Source organism: Hoplias malabaricus, chromosome 14 (genome assembly GCF_029633855.1).
Source record: "Hoplias malabaricus isolate fHopMal1 chromosome 14, fHopMal1.hap1, whole genome shotgun sequence".
NCBI classification, from domain to species: domain Eukaryota; kingdom Metazoa; phylum Chordata; class Actinopteri; order Characiformes; family Erythrinidae; genus Hoplias; species Hoplias malabaricus.
This window is the reverse complement of record NC_089813.1, coordinates 27,145,997-27,168,211: the sequence shown is the minus strand read 5'-3', so window position 1 is coordinate 27,168,211 and position 22,215 is coordinate 27,145,997. Positions and strand designations below refer to the sequence as shown.

Here is a 22,215-nt window from a genome sequence, read left to right as displayed (position 1 = left end):
TGCAATATGCCAGGAAGTAATAAGTGCATTAAAGAAAGACATTCAGTGCAAAAGATACTCTCGGAGGAGCTGGGTTTTCAATGATTTCTTGAATGCAGAGAGGGTTTCTGTTGCTCTGATAGTGCTTGGAAGCTCGTTCCACCAGCGTGGTACCAGAGATGAGAATAGCCTCAACTGATCTGTACGGGGGGTTGGTCGTGTTAGTAGGCGCTCCTTTGAGGAACGGAGAGGGCGGGCGCGAACGTATGGTTTTAAGAGTCTATTGAGGTAGATGGGAGCAGAACCAGTGAATACTCTGAAGGCCATCATTGGTGATTTGAATTTGATTCGAGCAGCTAAGGGTAGCCAATGCAGCTCAACTAATAGGGGCGTGACATGTGCTCTTTCAATTGATAATTCAATTGACAATTGATTCACTATGGCTTTCGTTTAATGTGTACATAAATTATTATTATTATTATTATTAATATTATTATTTTTATTCCATCATGAGAAGTTAATAGAAAACAAATTCTATTAGATTAGATATAGAGGAAGGGGAAAGGTAAAGTGAGGTAACAATGCTGTTAGACATTCTGGCTTTTTATTTTTTTTTTAAACATATACTCAAAACATAATGAATTATACTATATGCAGCATCAAGTGTTCAATGAGTGGTTGTGCAGCTTCTGTGTCATTAGTTGCTAGGTACAAGCTTTTAATTTTTTGCTTTATTCTTCCTGGCAGTTCCACTGAAGAAAATGCCAGTGGGTGACAGTCACTTTCAGTCATTCTCTCTTCTTCTCCACTGGATGGACAGTGAAGATAGCAGCTGCCTTTTAAAAGGAGTCCTTCTTATCAGAGTCCCCCAGTGAGAGAGGCAGAGAGGGAGAGAGAGAGAGAGAGAGAGAGAGAGAGAGAGACATAGTGAGTAAGCACAGTTCTGGCACTGTATTTTTTTATGGAAGCCCATATTAAGCATCTGCTGGGCTTCAGCTGAGACGTAAGGCAGCTTTTGGGTTGCCAGTATTAGTCATCCAGAGCTGCCCATAAAAAGCTGGATGTGTATTTTAGCACGGTCTGTTTCTCTGACCTGAGTGGATCTGTGTGGCAGGATCGAGGAGTCGTTTTGGCTATCACCGAGCTGTGAACTCGGCATAAATAACTCACACATATTTGGTGTTGTCCTAGTTCCAAAATTCAGTTTTGGATTGTCCTGAACATGTTTCAAGGAGCAACCAGCAAAAAAATAAAAAATAGTCACACCATGTCTACTACCTTCTAGGGTTGTGCCGAATGCCATTTTTTGAGCTTCGGCAGATATTTGAATACTTGGGGAGTGGGGTGGTGTATACTGTTGTCATTAACAAATCCGCTTCTGACCCCATGCTGTGCCTTGGCTCAAAGCGTTGCTTCGCTTGCTAAACTTCACTCGCGCACTTCACTTTGGCTCCCAGAACGGCTCCGCTCACTGAGTCGTTTGCTAACTCATGCGCTACATGGTGCCACTAAGAGCACGGAGTGTACACAAATAAACCAAAGTTTTTTTGATGAGTAAAGCTGAAATAAAGGAACTGTATCTTTGCCATGCTTCGTTGTAAGTAGGTTGCTGTAGCATGTTTGGCTGTTTTAGGCTTGACAAGGTTGAATACATGTGGAGTGGACGGTTGCCTTTATAACCACATTTATCAAAAAAAAAAAGAAAAAAGAAAAGAATATCCAAATCTTAAATTATATATACAACCGAATACCTACCCAACGAACGAATATCCTAATATTCATGGCCAACCCTACTTCCTTCTGCTTTCTACTCCATTTTTTGTACCTGCTCATAATATACTTTTTGAGGCGCCTGATGACAAGTTGTTGTGATATTTTATATACTTGGTTGGACGGCTCCTAAGAGCATTTGAATTCTTGTGGGGTTGATTCCGAAATACTGCTGTTTTTGCAGAAAGAAACACAGGGAGAAATTCATTAACATGGAGGAAAAGCCTCTGTTTTGATTTGTATGTTAAAGTCTCATCCAGTTTTTCTGCATGGAGAGTTTGCATGTGTATGTCAGCAAAGCATTATCATCATTAATACACATTTTCCAAAAATATCCAGGCATCCCTTCTTAGTGAATCAAGTTACTATACGGTGCATTTCTTGCTGACACAGATGCACCTTGTATACCTTGTATCTCCAACGAAATGTATTGCCAGTAAAATATGATGATCTGGAGTTAACGCACATGAGACTGAGGACACTTTGTCCAATATCAGTCATTGGCAAGAGAGGTATGAGCACCCCCAGCATTGGAATGTGGAGCTGTGGATCTGTGTACTCCAGAATGATAGAGTACACTTCATTACCTATTTTACATCTAACTTAATACCTAATTAATCATCCAGCATCACTTTTATTATGGTTGAAAACAGTCTAATTTGGTTTATAAATGATATAATTGCAATGTATATATAATTCTATATAATTAAAAGCATTCCCATATATGTACCAAGATTTTAATAGCTTTCATTTCAGAATTAACATTAGATGAATAGATGTCTACTACTATTATATAATACATATAACCTATATATGTATTATATAATAATTTTTTGAGTATTGTAGAATTGCTGCTGTTTAAATTTTGCTCCACCCTCCACCCGTGTTTATTGATCATCTTTTCCCTCTCCCCTTTCTCCTGTGATGATGTAAACTCTCCCTGGAAGGTTTTGATGGTCGTAGGGGTGTTAAATATAAACCCCCATGCATAGGCTTGTCATGATCAATATCCCAACGTCAAAAAGACAAAACCAGCAGTGTACAGTGCTGGTGTTTCATCCACCCCCCACTACACACAGGCCTTTTATTGCTGCATCTGCCTTTCGTCCATGAGAAAAGAAAATGATTTGTAACGAAGTGGCGTGGCCAGGGCGAGCGGCGCCGGAATATCGATCGCGCAGGAGCCCTTTATAGATGAGCTCAGTTAATCTCCTGATGTTGATCGATTCTTTTTAAAGCGGGGTAATCATCACACATGCAGCCATGGCCAGCGCTCAAGCAGCTGTTTGTTTGCCGGTGTCTGGCCATTCTCCTCAGAAGGAAACACTCTATCAGTCATTAGCTCAGAGGTTATACTCGGCCACAAAACAAACACTATAGATCACCTTGATTCTGGGGATTGGCAGCTGCTGTGAGATTTGTATGTGCTTATATTGTACTATATATATATATATATATATATATATATATATATATATATATATATATGAATGAATGAAGACAAAATACATTGGGTCATTTCGTAGTTCTGATGCCATTACTTCAATTAAAAATGTAAAACACAGTACAAATAAGGAAACCATTTCTACAGTAGGTGTTTTCTAACAACTGACTGATAGTTTGTAAGTAATAAGTAATTCTGTTCCACTTTTCATAATGTGTTTGGTCATTTGTTGTGATTGAAGTGTCGATAACATTTGTTTTGCCTGTGCTTCTATGTACCAGAGTCTGTCTGGAGTAAGTGCTAAGAGCAGAGCTGGCTCTGCTATCATTTTGCAAATGCGTGCATATCAGAAGCATTTAGTGGGCTGTTAAGTGGGTTTTAATGCCTACTGCTGTCAGGGTAACCCCACTCAGACCATGAGCAATGCAGCAGTTTTACTTAACAGCCACCAGTCTGCTAAGTGCACTGTACCCATGTGCTTTTCAGGCCCAATAAGGACTCTACAGGGGAAGTCAGTGAGTCTGGAGCCTCCATAGTGAAGCATGCCCTCAACCCCGGAAAACCATTCATGCAAGTGCACTACCTAAAGGTAAGTGTACTAGGACAGTAAAGACGTTAACATAACAGCCTTGGTTAAAGCTGTATGATGTATGATTTTTGGTTAAGACTGATGTAGGGAACAAGGGGAAAACTTTGTGTTCTGCTGTGATTCACCTGTTAAAGCCTGTACTATCCAGAGTTCAAATTCTGAGCGTTTTATATTTCTATTTTCTCTCCAAGGGTTACTTTCTCCTGAAGTTTTTGGCTAGTAAAGTCGGTGAGGAGGAGTTCCTAAGGTTCTTCAGACTTTTTGTGAAAAGATTCCATGGACAACTCATTTTGTCACAGGTAATGGGATTGTTCATATTTCACAACTTGTCACAATGTCTTATCTCAAAATTTGAATTTTCTCACTGACATATTTCAACTAATTTAAAAATACAGTATGTCAGACATAACTAGTCAGAACAGATTTTCAGTTTTCAGTATCAGGAAAAAAGATAACACACATGCTTCTTTCAAGGCATGTCAAACCTGTTACTGCATAGTTTCAAACTGACACTGACATGTCATTACACTTGGAGGAGAACAACTAACTGCCCAGTGACTTAGCAGGGGATAAACCATCATATCCTCTCTTTAGTCCCAATGCTATTTATGCTTTCTTTATCTCCCAGGCACATTTCTATTCTTCAAAAATAATAGCTTTAATTACTGTTTGTCTTTTATTATATTTTTGAAAAACCTCTATTTGACTTTCTAGTTCTTATGCAAGTTTTTATTTTCTGCCCAAAACATTTCATTAAAATATATTAATAGATGTTTTGACTGAAAATTAAATGAGTGAATCACTTATGTAAATAAATGAGTTATCTCTGACTTTCACAAAGACCTGGAAAAATTTGTTGGTACCTTTCCATGAAAAAAACCCCCCCACAAAACTTGTCTAAACTTACAAAAATATTAAATTGCCATCCCTTATTATTTAGTTCATAGTTAGTCCTGATTTGTGTTATTAAACAAATGAAAATGTCATGGTCAAATATTAAGGGACCTTTTATTTACCTAATATTTTTTTATACAGTCTGTACAGGCAGTCACTGAAAATAATTGATTTCTGCAACTCTGAATGAGACTCTGCACCTGTCAAAAATTTGTTTGCACAACTCTATCTGAACAAACTGCTCTAACTGTCTCAGTTTTTCCCAGACTGCATGTTTCAACTCCTTCCATACATGATCAATAGTATTCAATTCAGGGCTCAAAGAAGGCCATTTCAGGATAGTCCACTGTTTTGTCCTTGAGTGCTTTTAGTTGTGTTTTGGGTTATCCTGTTGGGGGACCCATGACCTGCGACTGAGGCAGAGATTTCTGACACTTGGCAGTATGCTTCTTTCCAGAATACCTTGATGGTCTTGAGATTACCTTGAGGCACCCTGTACTAGATGCAGCAGAGCAACCCCAAAGCATAACTGAGCCTTCTCCTTCTTGTTTCACAAGAGGTGTGTTGTTCTTACCTCTAAAACATAACTTAAGACTGACGTGACTTGCCAAACAGTTCCAGTTTTGTCTCAGTTGTTCAAAGATTTTCACAGAAGCATTGTGACTTTTCAACATTGATTTTAGTAAATTCCAGTCTGTTTTTTTTACATTTATACTTTTTTTCCATTAACTTCCATGGGGTCCAGTCAGAAAGTGACAGAGGGTGTGATCAGATACTGACATACCTTAACCTTGGAGTTCGTCTTGCATCTCTTGGGAAGATTTCCTTGGTTCTTTGTCTGCCATTTGCATTATTTTTCAATTTTTTCAATTTTATTTTTCAATTTCCTCCTGCAGTTGCTTTCAGGGAGGCTGTCTATGGTCTCAGGGACCATAAACATTTAGTTTTCCAACTGTAGTCACAGGAACATCAAGCTGCTTGTCTTAGTCTTTACGTTTAACATATTTGCCTTTCTGATCTCTTTAGACATCTTAACTCTTTCTGACACTCAGCGGGTTCCCTTAGTGTAATTCACACGATATAAAGCAGAAGAGTGACTACTTTTCTCCATTTAAATTGGCTGCGTCGCTGATTATAAGATTGAAGACGTTACTAATTAAAGAAACGAGTTTGAAATATTATTATAATCAATTATTTTTTATTTTGGTACCTACAAATCTGTTCAGGCCATTGTAGAATATCTTTGTATTAATTTAACTTTGCAGTAATGTAATAAGCAAAGATTTATCTCTTTTCGCACCTTGTATTGTTTTATTTTATAACATACCGAAGGTGTGCAGTTAGACAATTTCCCATGTTTAAATGGGCACATTTACAGAAATAACTAACAGCTATCAGTGGTCCTAAGTCGTGACATTACAACAAGCAAATAATATGTACGGGTTCTGACTTTTCCAAAATATAGTGCGTTATCACACATACTGTAAGAAATATTAATAGTGAACCAGTTCTCCTATAAAAGAAACCTGGTTAGCTTTCATGTTGTTATATTGAATCTAACAAATAATACCTGCTCATTTATTTAGAAAGCGAAAATCTAAGGCTCTGCATACTTTGAATGAACTTTTTATATGTGTATGTGAAATGTGAGGCCAGGCCAGAATGCAATAAAAATTGTGTGTATTTTGTACTTTCCCTTGCTGCACTGATTAGCAAAGACATTCTGAAATACTCTTGGCATATGCCAAGGACCAAAAATGTATGCAGGCCTGTTCCATTGAGTGGATGCTTTATTGGATTTGATTAGAGACCAATTTTTTTTCCCCCATGTCCACTCTGAGAGACTCATTCTGCCAGGAAGGAGAGGTGGGTGGGGAAAGCAATGGGTGTATATTTCAGATGGACCATAATTGTATGTTGCATTTGCTGACACGCTGATTGTCTTGTGTAGGATTTCCTTCAGATGTTTCTGGACACATTCCCAGCCTTGAGCAGGTAGGCATGAGCTCTCTTAATATTGTGACTGCTGCAAAGTTTATTGGCTCACTGAAGGCTTCTACTGGCAACAAATGGTCTCTAATGCAGGTCCCCATTATCACCATTGAGTTATTGACCTCTTCATGCTCCACCCACGAGTGAGTTCTTTCATAGCAACTGTTGCTATGTTGGAAAAGCTTTACAGACTGGTGACAAAAATCTCATTCCACCAAATGGAAGATTGTTGCATAGAGCAGAGTTTTTGTCAAATATCCAAATTTAGGGCACTTTATACAGATTTCAAATTACATTTTTGTTTACATATGGAAGCCTGCAAAATGAGCTGCAACCGTTGTCATGTAATTGAGGTAATGTTATTAGCGCTTAAATTGTGGTTCAAGCCTATCCTTTTTAATACCCATGAAATCCAATTTTAATATTTATATCTTTATAAAAACAGAGTTGTGTGCCACAGTTTCCCTGTTAAAATGGCTTTTTTGCCAATGTTCTGCAAAGCTGGTATAACCTACTAACATTTGCTAAGAAGAAGCCTTAAGAAGTAAATGTTCTGTTTAGTATGAGCCATATAATATGGCTAAATATAGAGAATATAGATTTTATTCATTTTCAGGCCCATTTTCAACCTGTTTTATCTACATGAAGTTTGACTGAATAACTGGTCCTGTGACTATTTATTGCTAGTAGTCCTGTCCATTCCATTTCTCAGTTTGTAGTTGTGTCTTTTCTTTCATATGTGCAGGCATACTTTTATAATTAAGACTGGGCTGTCTAAAAATGCAGTGTCTTCATGCAGAGTCTGTTCTAGCTGTGGGTTTTGTGGCTGGCATAAAGAAGTGAGGCATTTTGGGTGTTTTTTCTTTTTTTTTTTCTTTTTTTTTCTTTTTTTTCCCAGGGAACATCACGTCTGGATCCAAACAGCTGTTGATTCTTGTATTAAGCTGTCAGTTCAGGTGGTTCAGTCCAAAGACCCAACCCCCAGCCTTCCAGAGTTAATCCGGCCAATTCAGTGCTCTGCTGACCAAATCAAAACAAAGAGGGATTTTGTTGTTTCAGAAAATGACAGCAGGCAGCAGTCTCTGCATTTTTCTCTCTTTGTTCTCAGTTTATCTGTCTTCCTAATTTCCCTTTCACCCCCTGCATTCCCTCTTGCTTTAACCTTCATCTGAACTCTCTTCTTTAGCCTTGATCTTCTGTCGTTTCCATGCCTTTGTAAAAGACTGAGCAGAGAATGACTGAATACACACTGATTGGAAAAAGTGTGTTTTTCTGATCGAGACATAAACATCCAACATAAGTACCTGACTTCACTATAGCTCTCATGGCTGAATGCCATCAACACTTAACAAAATGTTAGAACATCTTGTGTAAAGCCTTCTCAGCAGCATAGAAGCTGTTATTTCAGGAAAAGAGACACCTATAATACCATTCATTTCAGAAGAACAGAAGTTTCATGTGCAGGTGTTTACAAACATTTACCCATCTGATGTGCACACCACTGTGGTGGTACCCTCAAGGGTACATATTCACTATATTTCATACGGCCTATTTCTTCACCAGGACTTTCATTATGTCCTTTTACTTGTCAGAAATCTAACAAAAGATTACAAATATTCATCTCTCCATCTGGAGAAGAGAATCTAATGTAAATTTTGCACTTTGGCAATTTTAACACAACTGGACTTTAAAACCAATGGTGTATCTTTTTAAAGGTACATTTACACTGTTTGTACCTTTAGTGACAATGATTTGCCTGTACCATACCTTTCTTTCTGAGAATGTTTGTCCTTCTATTTAGTATACAACAGTTTATTTTGATTTAGCCTGGACCGTTTTTGAAGTGGAAGCCAATCAGAGCATAGGTCAATTACAGTAAATCCAATTTACAATAGGAGCCTGTTTATTGTTAAAGGAAAAAGTGTGATTGGAAAATGATCACATGAATTAAATTAGGACTAGTGAAAAACTTTGCCTTGCGCCCAGTGATTCCACGTAGGCTCCGGGCCCACTACAACCCTGAACTGGATAAGTGGTTAAAGACAATGAATTTTAGGAGATAAATCCATAGAAATATAAGCAGAAGTTTGGGGGAAAATCAATTTAAGAAAAAATCCTGGATAAAGACCTTTTTTATGCAATATTTAAAAAAGCAGTTAAAGCAGTGATTTTATTTTTTTTCTTAATGTAAGGCATTTATGATTTTACACCATTGTACATCTAGCCTGCCATTAAACAGGTTTCAGCGTGGGTGACATTTTATTTTGATAATGTATATGTACCCTATTTCTATGTTTTATTCAAACACGTTTTCTTAGAGCCAAGGTCAACTAATCAGAAACAACCAAAGCAAGTTGACGTGTGGCCTTTTATGCTTTTATGATCCTGATTCTCTATGTTACATTCATAATCCAAGGTGAAAAAGAACTACTGAAAATTGCTTTATATATACTTCAGTACTGATGGATTTATTTCGTTTTCGGGTATATTTTTGAATGGTAATATGGTACAGTTCTCTCAGAACAGTTGTTTTTACCCTCTAGCCAATTCTTTGCATTGAGCATGTTTCAGAGCATCTCATTCTATTCCATGTGCTCTTTTGTGGAGATTATGAGCACAGTCGAATGCCTTTGTCAGCAATATGTGAAATTGTTTACAAACCTTTGGACCTATAGTTTATATTCAGTTTATATTAAATAAATCTACTTCTTACTCTGTTCCATTTAAGACATTTAAATAATATTCCTTTTTATGTTTAATGTCAAAATATGTTGTTGTTGACAATGTCTGTAATGATCTCTGTGTAAATGGCTCACAATTTGCTTTTCTTTTTTTCATATTTAGTATTTTATTTCAGACCAAAATGATAGACTTAGCAAAATTTATTTATTAAGCTGATAGATGCTGGATGAATTAAAGATGTTCAAGTGCAGTTATATAAGTCCCTCTGATATTTTAAGGTGTTTTTTTACTGGTTATTTTGGCCAAGGTACATTTAATTCAGTTATTATTTTAGTCACATAATTATACCTTCACGTAAGTATGGTTTTAGGGTAATCCCTCCACCTGAATGTTTAATGTTTTGCTTTGCAGTAACAAGGTGAATATTTCCACTTGTTTTGTTGTTCCTTGCTAAACATGTTTGATTGATTGCCTTAGACTAGGACAGTTGCCCTCATACCTATCTGGAAGAATCCATTAGTTGATTATATGTGCAGACAGGTGTGCTCCTGCAAGCTAACAAGGTTTTTGTGCCCTGAAAAGACTGTGGCTTGAATTACAAAGCAGAAAAATTAGGTTTCACTAAGATTCTTCAGGGTTATTGCATGTGGCCTTGTTCTCAGTGGTATCTACCATGAATCATACAAATGAAAATACAGAATAAGTGAATTTAGAATCACTGCATATGTACTTCAATTTTTTTTTTCTCCAGTCAAGGCCTCACCCTTAAGGTTCTTTATCTGGACTGGCTGGATACACCTGGAATTCCGAAGGTAAGAAACCAAAGAGCAAACCTTTACACCGGTGTCAAGCTGTTTGCTTAATCAAGAATGATTAAATGCAGTGTGATTATGCTAACACAAGTAAATGCAACTTTGTTACACAACAGCTAAAATGTTGCTTTATGAGTGCTGCCCTGGCTTCTCGATTTACTATCATTTGAAATTCATTTTTCAACCTCGCCATTCAGATGCAACAGGTTAGGCTTATGCAAGGCTTGAATGGCTCGATTTCCTCACTAATTTTAGATCTGTTTAGTTTTGTAAGCCTGTTTAAATAGCATTGCTATCGCTACTTAATGCACACGATTACTATGTCACGATGGAGGGCAAATGTTACAACAGAGCGTTTCATCCTCTCTCTTCAGAGTGGGTCAGGTTATTATTGGATTTGACTATTGTTATACTCTCTGGGAGGAAATTCACTCTGATCCCAGGCTGGGATCATGTTTCTGCTTTAGCTTCAGACTCTTGATGTGTGGTCTTCTGCAGGATGTGCTGGATCTTTCCTCCTGAATCTCACTGCAAGCAAAGACTGGCATTAACTTAAGTATGTGCTGTGTGTTCTTTTGAATGAAGTTGACGCATGTTCTCCATGGTGCCTACGCAACATTGCGGTTCTTCAACCACTCCTTTGTCAGCAGAAGCATTTGTTACACCTTGACTAGTTTCCCCGTTAAACCAATTCAGTTTGCATGAATTATATCATTAATGGTAGACTCCTAAGGGTTCTAGGATTAAGTCAGGTTTCCATGGGTGGTTGATGCATGTGTATGGTGCTTTTCCACTGTATGGAACCTACAAGACTCTACACTACTCGTCTCATCTCTTTTGCTTTTCCACTGGCTAAATCTGGTACCTGGTCCCTGGTTCCAGGAACGTTTTCAGTCCCTGTTCGCACTGGGTTCAAGGAAAAATGATAAGTGAGAACTGGGGTGCAGAGCCGTGTTTAGTCCAAAAATCAAAACAACACATGAATACACGATGAGTAAACAGCACCTAAATTTACGGCAGTAGTTGTTGTGGTTTTCAAAACCCTTTGTTTCCGTTAGAGAAATTTCGCGGGGGAACTGTACTAGTGGAAAACAACAAGCTTTAAGCAAATTGAGTAGAGCCGGACTAATGCGGTGGAAACCTACATTTTCCAAGTATCCCACTATTAAGAATGATTTATGTTAATTAACCCATGCATCCTGGGTACTGTTATGTTCAACCAGTTCAAACAAACAGAATCTTTGTTTTCATCTCTTGAAAAGTGAACAGATTTGTCTGTTTTCCTTATACAAAACAATTTTATAAAGCTGTGATGCGTTTTGTAGAAATTTAGATCAAAAAAGCCACACATTGTACATTTTGATTTTGATATCTCACAACCTACACTGAAAATGATATAAAAATGTACATTTTCAAAGCAATGAGTCTGAGGCATATATTGCTGCATGAAGTATAAATTAAACTGTAATGATGACGATAGAGCTGTAAATCATCAGCGCCTCCTGAGATGCTTTGATTCGTCAAAGCTTGAAATCGAGTGTGAACTTGGACGTGGTGATGTGGTTCAGCTCTGATTCAGTGCTGTATGCTTCTATTGTTTGCTGCAGTCATCTAGTGATATGTAGCTGCCAAAACCAACACAAGGATCAATTTTGTCATTTCAGATAAAAATCCTTTTTCCCCCCTTCTAAGCTATTACTGTGGGCTTGATAACACGTTGTACTTGAACGTCCCTCAAAGTAAATAATGTCAGGAAATAGTTGGACTCCACAATAAACAGTCTCTCTGTCTCTCACACACATGAAATATGAGAAACACACCCACAGAATGAGTAATGAGATGGGAATTTAGCTCTTTTTTCCATTGAACTATTTTTAAAGACAGTGGGCATTTATGAATAAATGGGAATATTGGGATTTTGAGGTGAGCCAAGACAGTCATCCCTGTCTTACTCTCATGGCCTCATTTGGCCTCTTCCAAATGGTTCACGCTTGTGGGTAGCCACAGAAAAACAGCACTGGTTGTGGAATACATTCTCATATCCAAATTTGCCATTATAGGAGAAAAGGCTGAAGTGGCCTTACATCAGTGATCTGTGGCCAGCTGGTGTCAAAGGCATTGGCATGCAGAGAGGTGCACTGATGCTTGTTGGAGTAAAGTGACATTCACTCAAATGTCAGCTGCCATGAACCTCAACTGTCCAGTGTGATGGCTCTCTCCTGGCTGTCTCACCTTTGTCTCCCCATTTTTTGACTGTGTGCGTGTGTCTGCTTCTGTGGGTTGATGTATATATGAGGAGGATTGAGAACATGTAATTTGTGCTTGGTTAGGTTTGTATGTCTGCTTATATGCAATTGTGGGTGTGTTTGTATATTTTTAAAGGATGATGGGAGGGGGGCTCAGTGTTAGTGTGTGGTATGTTACACAGTGTAATTGTAATGTATTTCCAGTTAAAACCTGACACAGCTACTGATCACAAGCGTTCAAAACTGAAATAACTGACATGGAACTGTGCACTCAACAAATGAAAATCTTTTTTATTGTTTTATTCAGAGTAGGTGCCATTGAAAACAAGTGTGGAGAAGGTAGATAAGAAAAGTATTCCATTTCTGGGAGCATAATGTCAATATTTTGACTTATTATGTCATGAAATGATTTGGCATTTCATAGACTAGATCTGTCAGAGCCAGTCTTGCTTTAAAAGCATACTCAAAATATGACAAAAAAGCTCCATATGGTTGTGCATGTAAAGATTTGTATAATGGAGGAACTCCAGTAATTTGGTTAGTCGTGGTCTTCAGTTCCCAAATTAATTTTCTTTAAGAAGGAACAGGAATGTAACACAGTGGTAAACATGCTCCTGTTGCAGTATTTTTGAAAAGTGTTGACCAAAATTCTATATCACGGTATTTTTCAATATATAATCTGTTTCAAAGTATTTAAATTTTTTCCCCATGCATGACGTGTTAACCACATTGATTGTTAGAAGAATTTCTGCAGTAGAGTGGTTATCAGTACCCTACTCTACTGTCATGAGAATTGTACATTGTACCAAAAAAAAAAAAAACATTTCCACATTATTATTACACATAATACAGGTTTACATGGCTCCACAGTCATAATCAGTCTTCAGAGGGTGGCACTAAATTAGTGAAGGAATCATATGGTATGAGAGTTGCAGAGAAAACCCTGATGTACACTATAACATGACTTCATCATTATCATTACAGTATGAATTCGAAATATATTCATAATATCCTGCTTTAATGGGAGATAATTCAAATATAAGTGAAGAATGCTGAAGTAAACACAAGATTCCTTGATTACAGACAGCTTAACGTTGCTGTTAGGTCTTTTTATTGCAGTGTTTTAGGTAAACAATGTAAACAAATCCTGCACCCAGCCTAATGGTATGGATCAATATTGTTATGCTTCTCCAGTTTTACAGCTTTCACTTCTTCTCGGATATAAAAATAACGTTTTTTGTGTTTTTTACTGCACCAATCACAGGCGAAATGTGGCCCGGATATTACTCAGACTGTGTAATGTACAAGTGAGCTCGTGTGTATGATCCGGTAACATTCTGGCCTATGCCTAAGCCACATAGATCATTTAAAGCTGTTAGAACGCATCAACAAATCTCCAGCTGTACGTTGTATGTGTGAAAGCGAAATGGCAAATCTGGAAAATGTCCGGACCTGATTCTCCAGAGATTTTCCTGAGTTGATATGTGAAAACGGCTTTGGTCTATCTTTGCTGTTTTTTCTATCAACTTGCTGTTGTGTTCTAAATTTGTCTAGATTGTTTTCTGTATTTGCATTTGTGATTTTGCAGTGTCTTCATATTTGCAGTAACTTATGCTGGACTGTCCAGAGTAAGAGCTGCAATCAGAGCCATAAAGCAGCCATTTGAGCTGTCTCTGCTAACAATAGCAGTTTGCTGTCTCAGAGCCCACTCTGAACTGCCTACTCAGTCCCAAATATGCTCCAGAATCACAAAAATACATACACAAACACAGGCGCACACACGCAGCTCTCCCTCCAGGAGTCAACAGAAACGTATTGTTTAACTTCTTTTTCTTACACTCATTGACCGTTTTATCAGCTCCATTTGCCGTATAGATGCATTTTGTAGTTCTACAATTACAGACTATAGTTCATAAGTTGTTCTGCATACTTTGTTAGTTTCCTTTCACCCTTGATCTTTAATGGTCAGGACTAGGACCACCAGACAGTCAGTACTATTCTAGATCATTCTCATCACTGCAGTAACACTGTCATGATGGTAGTATGTTACTGTGTGTTGCGCTGGTACAAATTGTTTAGAGATGGCAATGCTCTAGGAGTTTTTAAACACCTCAGAGTCACTGCAGGACTGAGAATACTCCACCACCAAAAAGTATCCAGCCGACAGCCTCCTGTGTCCACTAATGGACTAGAGGACGAACAATACAAACGGTGTATAAATAGATGAGCTTCTCTCACTGACTTTGCATCATCATAATGGACCAACGAGGTAGGTTTGACAATGAGTGACAATGAGTGGACTGTTTAAAAGTGACATTATGACAATAATTTTTGACTGTATTTGCACATTTCTTACATGAGAATGGAGGAGAATGAGAAAAGTTGGTGTTACACAGGAAAAGTAAAGTGCTGTGTTGTTTGATCCTTGTGAGCTTTTGAACAAATTATTTCACAGACATTTTATTTAGACCCCAGGCAATAGTGTTACTTTTTGGTAAAGAGGTTTAATAATCATTCATTCATTCATTATCTAACTGCTTATCCAGTTCAGGGTCGGGGTGGGTCCAGAGCCTACCCAGAATCATTGGGCGCAAGGCAAGAACATACCCTCTAGGGGGCGCCAGTCCTTCGGGGTAAAATGAGCCCCCTTTAAATACATTCCCTATGTATGTCTTCTATTTTTGGAAACACATATTTTCTATTTTCACCCTCTTTGTTAAGGTAGATTTTATATCTAATCACTAAAAGTAGTACAATGAAATTTGCACAGTACTGTAAGTCCATTTGGATCCAAATGTTCCAAAACAACACTGTATTAATTCCAATGACTCTGCTATAACTTCAGTGACTAAAATTGAGATCTATAAAATTGAGGTCTATATTAAGCCTCTCCAACCTGTAGCTTAGGTGTCTTTATTAGGTAACAGGAACAAAATCAGAAGAATTTGGTGCAGTCATAGCAACCCCTTTTTCTAAAACCATGATCAGAACAGCTAATCCTCATCCAAAAGAGCTCTGGACTGTGACAGCTGCTCACATGTCTGAAAACCAAAAGATCCTCCTTATCATCTAGAAGAGGGGGAATCTTTTCACTTTCTGTTCATATTGATTCTTTCAGTAACATGTTTAAATATTAAGAATCAAATTTGTACTGAGTAAATTTATTGAGAGGAACAAAAAGAATAAATCTGTCAGTTGTGAGAGTTAGGTAGTAAAGCTTTTATCAGCATTTTCATGTGAATTGAGAGTGAAGGCGAGAATAGTAACTTTTTCCTTCATTTATTTATAGAAGTCTAATTACATTAACTAGGGAATGCAGTCCCTGGAGAAACTGAGCGTGCGCTGTGGCGGCTGTAAAATTTTAACGCCAATTGTAACAGACACACACACTTCAAACGCAGAAGCACATTACACAGACAGAGGTCCTGCAAAGGTTGGTTCATCCAGCTTTAACGCTGTAGGAGTAGAAAAAGCTGTATCTAAGGCAGTTTCCACATTTTTCTATTTCATGCCTGTTAATTAGCCTTCATGTGTGTACTGTGCGTGAGTGACTGTGTGAGAAATGTACCATTGTATTTGTGGCAGTTAAATTTGAAGGTGTTTGAAAGAGGGAATATCTCTACCATTTAAATTTTTAATTAAATTTTTAAACTGTATGGAGGACAGAAACTTGGAGGTAAAAACTGGAGAAGACCGAAGGCTATTGGTCTGTACTCAGGCCGTGTCAGAGTTGGAATGGTGTCAATATCTCAAAACTGTAGGGTAGTGGTTCCAAAAATCATGTGGAATAATAAAGGTAAAGAAAATACATAAGAATAGTAGTGTTTTGCTCATCACAACACACTAATTAGCATTCAAGCTAGAAAAAAGTTTTAAAAGTGTGACTTTTTCTCAAATTACTGCACTTTAATAATATTCTATGGTGTTAATATTAATGTTATTGTAATTGGTAATAATTGTTAATTATATAAGCAAGACTGAGAATGTATGAAGAAGGGTATATATAAGAGGCACTGATATGGTAGGAAGACAAAGAACGAGGGGTGGAGAGGATATAATATGATTGAGGTAGAGAGGCTGTGTGTATGAGCGAGAGTTAGAGAAAGTGTGTGTGAGAGAGGTTGTGTCTATGTTGCTGTCTCCCAGATGTTTTCTATTACCTTGAAGAGGTCTTTCTTTGAGCTCCTGCATTACCTTAGCCTTTGTTCATACTTCTCCCCTGTGTAAATACACACAGACACACACACACACACACACACACACACAACTGTTCAGAGGTATTTATTATCCGAGAGGCAGGTACAAGGGAAGTTAATGTCACCTGTCCTGACTGCAACCTTTCCTTAAATGGCTTTTAAGGTTTATTGTGGAAGACGGTTTAATTTATGTGTCTGTGACTGCTACTGGATATGTCTATTGTACTTCAGTGTGCTCAGAAGGCTCTCTCTGTGCGTGTGTGTATGTGAGAGAGAGAGAGAGAGAGAGAGAGAGTGCTGTAGCTCCTCCCCAGGCTGTATAGAAGAAAGCAGTGTTTGATTACAATAAGGTTTTACTCCCAGACTTGAACTGCTCTCTCTCTCTCTCTCTCTCTCTCTCTCTCTCTCTTCCCTTGTTTCCCTTTTTCTTTCTGATCCATCACCCCTCTTTCTTTCTCTTGTCACCTTTCTCTCCTTCTTTCCCTTCCCCATCTCTCTCTCTCTCTTTCCCTTCCACTCTGTCTTCCCCCGTCTCCCTTTCTCTCTTTTTGCTCTAACTGTCTCTGCCCCCCCCTCCACCACCCCACTCCGGTATCTCTCCTCTGCTGTTTTTCCTGTGTGTGTGTGTGTGTGTGTGTGTGTGAGAGAGAGAGAGAGTGAGAGAGAGCGCACTGTACTGGTGTAGCAGACTTTAATAAGGTTAAGTGCAGCTTGTGTGAGAGCTTGAAGGAGAGAAAGAGAAAACGGCAGAGCGGAGGAGTGGAGGAGTGGATCAGCAAGGAACTGACGCCCCATTTCAACTTAATGAGGGAATTTTTCGTCTCTCTCTCTCTCTCTCTTGCTCACACACACACACACAAAAAACTCCACATTCTCCTCCTCTCACTCTTCTCCAGTGGCTGGAAGAAATCAGCTCGACGTGGTCGCATACTCTACCAGTCAAAGAAGTCAAAGAGGAGGTAAATCTGATTTCATTTAATTAATTAAGGCTTGATATTCATAATGCAAATATAATGGGTTTCCGCTGTATATCTGCTCTTTATATATCTGCTGTTATATCTGGTATTACAGGACTCACTTTTCTCTAGATAATGCAATTCTCAGGAATTGCCGTATTGCTGTGTGATCGGTTGAGTGTGTGTACATTGTGTTTGCCTTGAGCCTGCTGTGCGTGTCTTGAGCTGTTTTACGCTGTTAGTTGTGGCTGGAGCATCACTCAGTGGCTGAGAGAGGAAATCACAGACTCCAGAGTTGTGTTTAAGGTGAAGGTAGAGGACAGAGGAGACTTTTTAACTGACTGTATTTTCAATGGGTGACTTTCAGAAGCTCCATCAGTCCAGCTTACAGAAAATATGTAGGTGTTGAAAAGAAACTTTTTGTAGTTTGTATACACTTGTGGTTTTGCATGTTGAGAGAGAGAGAGAGAGAGAGAGAGGAAGAGAAAAAAGAGGGAGAGAGCAGAACGACAGACTTTTAGAAAAAATGGCCTTCCAGAAAGACTTCTATTGGAACTCTCATAGAGACAGATGTTGAGAAGAGGAAGAGGATTGAGAGAGAGAAAAAGAAGGAAGAATAAACCAAGAGAGACTCTGGAAAATGGAGAGAAAATGTGAAAAGGTTGTCAGGAGAAAGAGACGGAGAGAAAGGAAAATGGAAATGAGAGAACCTGAGTGTGTGAGAGAGTTTCAGAAAGAGAAAGAAAAGAACTTTGAATAAAACGTGTAAGAGACTGATAAAGGAATAAAAGAGGGAGACATATTGTGGCAAACTGTGTCTCCCCCTGAAGTATTTATTAATTAATTTTCTCTCTCTCTCTCTCTCTCTCTGTGTCTCTTTCTCTCTCCCTCCCTTTTTCTGTCTGCAGGTTGTAAAATGGACGCTTATGAGTGGCAGTGTTGGAAAGGGCACCAAGCGGAAGAGAGTGGGCCCCAAGGTGAACTTCAAAGAGGTGAGACCCCGCCAAGCCAAGCTTTAAATAGCCTCCATTCCACCCTCTCTCATCATCCCTCCATTTTCTTCCCCTCTGTCTCATCCTCTGCCATCTCCCCATTTTGTTCAAACTGTGTTTTATGAGTTTGGTTTGTTTTTAATATTTATTTTTATGGGTTTGACTGACCCGGATGCCTTCTTGTCCGTTTCTTTCCTTGGCCGGCATTTTCGTTCTGGTCTGCACGTAGGACTGTTTGTTTAGCACTGTGGCGTGAGTTTATCAGATAGGAGTTGGTGTACAGGGCAGTCTGTAGGGCGTTAAAGGGCTTAAGAAAAACCCTCTGTGGGACTATAGAGGAAGGTGGGAATTGTCCCTCTCATTAATGTTTTAGCAGTAGAGGATCCGAATGAGACGGAGGAGGAAAATTGTCTGATTTTTTTCTTTTTTTTTAAGCCATGTCAATGACTCATCGTTTTCTTAGGTTTTCTGAGGTTACGCTACAAAATGGCTGACCATAGCGCTCCTTGTTGCTCAGCGAGAGGGTCTGGCCGCTGTTGTTTACGTCCATCCTCCATCCGTTTATCCAGTATGCAAAAGTTATGTGCGGAGATATACACATTCCACAGTATAGTCACAAAACTGTCAAACAATAGAGATTTGTGTGAGTGAAACTGGCAAAGACTTGTTACTCAGTTGAACATGTGCACCAAATGGTTGAACGGCTGTACAAGAGCAGTGTAAGGTATGACGTGTGTGTACATTGCTGTGTAAAATAAAAGACCGCCCTCCATTTATTTCAGTTAAAATGGGCCTAATTTTTAAACAAACACTAGGAAGCATTTTTAGCTTAAAATTACAGTTTCAGAATCATTGTGATGCTCCAGTGACCTGTAATAGGAAGAGTAGAGCCTCTGTCATTGCGATAATGTGCTCAACATTGCAGAAACCGCACTATGTAACTTTGGGGGGATGGTAAGAAACAAACACATGCCACATTCCCCCTCCCACTCTTGCTACACATCTGAAAAAAATCCACAGGTGTTTTTGGTTTTCCATTTCACCAGTGTGAGACAATAACACCACTGGTCTGAAAGGATGTGTAGCGGTCAAAAATCACTAAAGAGAAAACATTACTGAAAGTATATGAGGTCACTGCGAGAAGCAGAGAATGCAATCAATTTCTGAGACAGAATTTTTGTTTAAAATTTGTTTACCAATGTGAAAGCAAGTCTCCTGAGAGTAGTACACACCCTAAATGCAGAGAAATGTGATGAATAAAGTTTTCCCCCAGTGCTGAAAAGAGAATAACTTATACTTAATGACTGTTTTGACTGGAAAGTTAATAAATGAAGGGTGGGCTTTGACTTTGTCACAGTTCTGTCTGGCTGTGCAATTATGTGTCTGTGCGGTGCTTGTTTGTGTGTGCTTGACTTTCTCAGATTGAGTTATCTCTGAGGTGATGTAATGTCTGTTCTAAGCCCCTGTTCTTGTCACTTCAGTGGTAGGGCGTGTGTGTGTGGTGTGTGTGTGTGTGGATGGGTGGGTTTTTGGCTGTGGGTGGTTTGGAGTTCACAGAATGCAATAGAAGACAATGCCTCTTCATAAACCCTTGTGAGCAGAAATAGAAAAACATAGGTGTGTTGTCTGTGCAGTGCCACAGATTTTACCCCTAAATATTTCTAAGAATTCTCATAGTGTGAAAATGTTTGTAGAATAAAGTTAACCCCTTATATCAGTGGCTCTGTCATTTAAAAAAACAGCACTTTTATCAAACATAGGGTTAAATAAAGGTATATTTACTGTGCTCTGTTTTCTTTTACCAGCATGTTTTAACAAGCAAGTGATCATGTTTCATAGATACTAGAGATTGAGAATTGATTTAAAAACTATTCTTAGAATATTCTAAGAAACTTAGAAACCTCCAAGCATGATAGCTAAACATGCTTGGAGGAGAACAATAATGCCTCAGTTCTGTTAGTCGTTATACGCTGTAGACTAGTGTCATGTTGAGTGAGAAGGGAGTGGGAGAGGCATCCTAATTGGCAAAACAGGGTGAAATATATATTTCCATCTCTCATTACAAAGAAAGCAATTGTCGTACTTCAAAGCTCCTGAGGTCATTGAAAGATCCCGGAATCATATGAAACGAGTCGCCGGCTCTAAACAAACAGCAGAGACCCTGTAGTTGTACGCTTACCTGGCAGTTTGACACATTTGTTGCACATAAGTTCAGAGGACGTATGGAGGGAGGGTGAGGAGAATGGGGTAGAGCCCATGAAAGGAAAGAAAGGCCAATTACAGTCTAGTTGGCTCTGTACAATGGCCCGGGCGGGGAGAGAGAGAGGGAGCGAGAGAGTGATTGTTTGAAGTGCTGCCATAAAAGCCAGGCTGAAAGGAAACACTAGTGACCCCTCTCTCTCTCTCTCTTTCTCTATCTCTCTCTCTCTCGCTCTCACTCACACACACACACACACACTGTCAGACAGCCCCCCGTCCACTCCACCCATTCCCAACTTGTATAGGATGGCGGTAGCCCCTGGGTCCTCCAGGTGTATTTTATATTACTTATTCACAGACATCAAAAGCATGGTGCCCCATCCTCTGCCTGTCCATAAATCAAGCTGAGGCACTGCTCTTAAACAGGCTGGCGGGCCAGAACAGGGCGGAGGCCGACCCAGAACAAGAGGCACCCCCCAGGCCCCTCATTGCTCCCACAGGTAATTACATCATAGCTAATTGCCACTGTCGAAGGCCAGACACCCCCTGCTGACCCCCAGACTGAGATCAGGGTCATTTTAATATGAAATAAAAGTTTTGGGCCGGAAAACAGTGAGCTTTTATTACCTACCTTTAGTGTGTGTGTGCATCTGTGACCAGAGGGTTGCTATAGCATATTAGTTACGCTTTTGTGATAATGAGCTTCATTTTGCTCCATTTTCATCCAAAGCCAAAACTAATGAGAGAGCTTGTCTGCCCTGGCTCATAGAGAGGGATGCTGCAATATATATATATATAAAGTAGAGGGAGAGCAACTCTAAAAGGGAGAGAGAGACCAATAGAGCGTGTGTGTGTGAGAGAGGGAGAAAAAAACACAACAAAGGAGACATATAAAGTGATAGTAGAGTAACAGAAAAGAAAGTAACATGTAGAGGAGAGATTTTTTCTAGACCATTAGCAAGAAAGGTGAGAAAAACAAGAAAGAGAGGGTGAGTGATCACAGAAGTGTTACAGAGAGAAACTGGGAAGAGAAAGAAAGTAATGTAGTAACAAATGTAGAGAAACAAAAAGACCCCATTAGAAATTAGAAGTGAGACTTCTAGAAGGAGAGGTAGATTTGAGTAAAACATGGAGAAAAAAAGAGGAGCAGGAAAAGAGAATTACTAAGACCGAGACAGAAAGGTGGCAAACAGGGATACAGAGAAAAGAGGAAAAATTAGAGTATAGAGTAACAATTTATGAGAGAAGTGGGACAACGGAGTAAAACAAATATACAGTAATGGGAAGAGAAAGAAAAGGGAAATAGAGAAACAAAAAGTGTGTGACAGAAAGAGACAGTAACAGTATCGCAAATAGATAGGAGAGTAACAGACTGAGGGGAATTATATAATAGGAAGAGTAGCAAAGTGTGTGTGTATATATACATATATATATGTATCTGCCTCGATCTTAAGTCAGATCCTC

At 38.9% G+C, this 22,215-nt stretch overlaps 1 protein-coding gene across 3 annotated transcripts in view; it reads left to right on the top strand.

Moving 5' to 3' along the window:
• aopep (aminopeptidase O (putative)) overlaps positions 1-22,215 on the top strand; it is an 83,985-nt gene that overhangs the window by 30,446 nt on the left and 31,324 nt on the right. For 2 of the 3 annotated variants that reach the window (XM_066643593.1, XM_066643592.1), the window contains 6 exons: positions 3,680-3,782; positions 3,974-4,081; positions 6,628-6,671; positions 10,102-10,162; positions 17,501-17,563; positions 18,469-18,552. In XM_066643593.1, coding sequence (XP_066499690.1) covers positions 3,680-3,782; positions 3,974-4,081; positions 6,628-6,671; positions 10,102-10,162; positions 17,501-17,563; positions 18,469-18,552 — 463 coding nt within the window. The remainder of the gene's footprint in view (positions 1-3,679; positions 3,783-3,973; positions 4,082-6,627; positions 6,672-10,101; positions 10,163-17,500; positions 17,564-18,468; positions 18,553-22,215) is intronic. The other variant, XR_010795318.1, reaches the window with a different exon arrangement.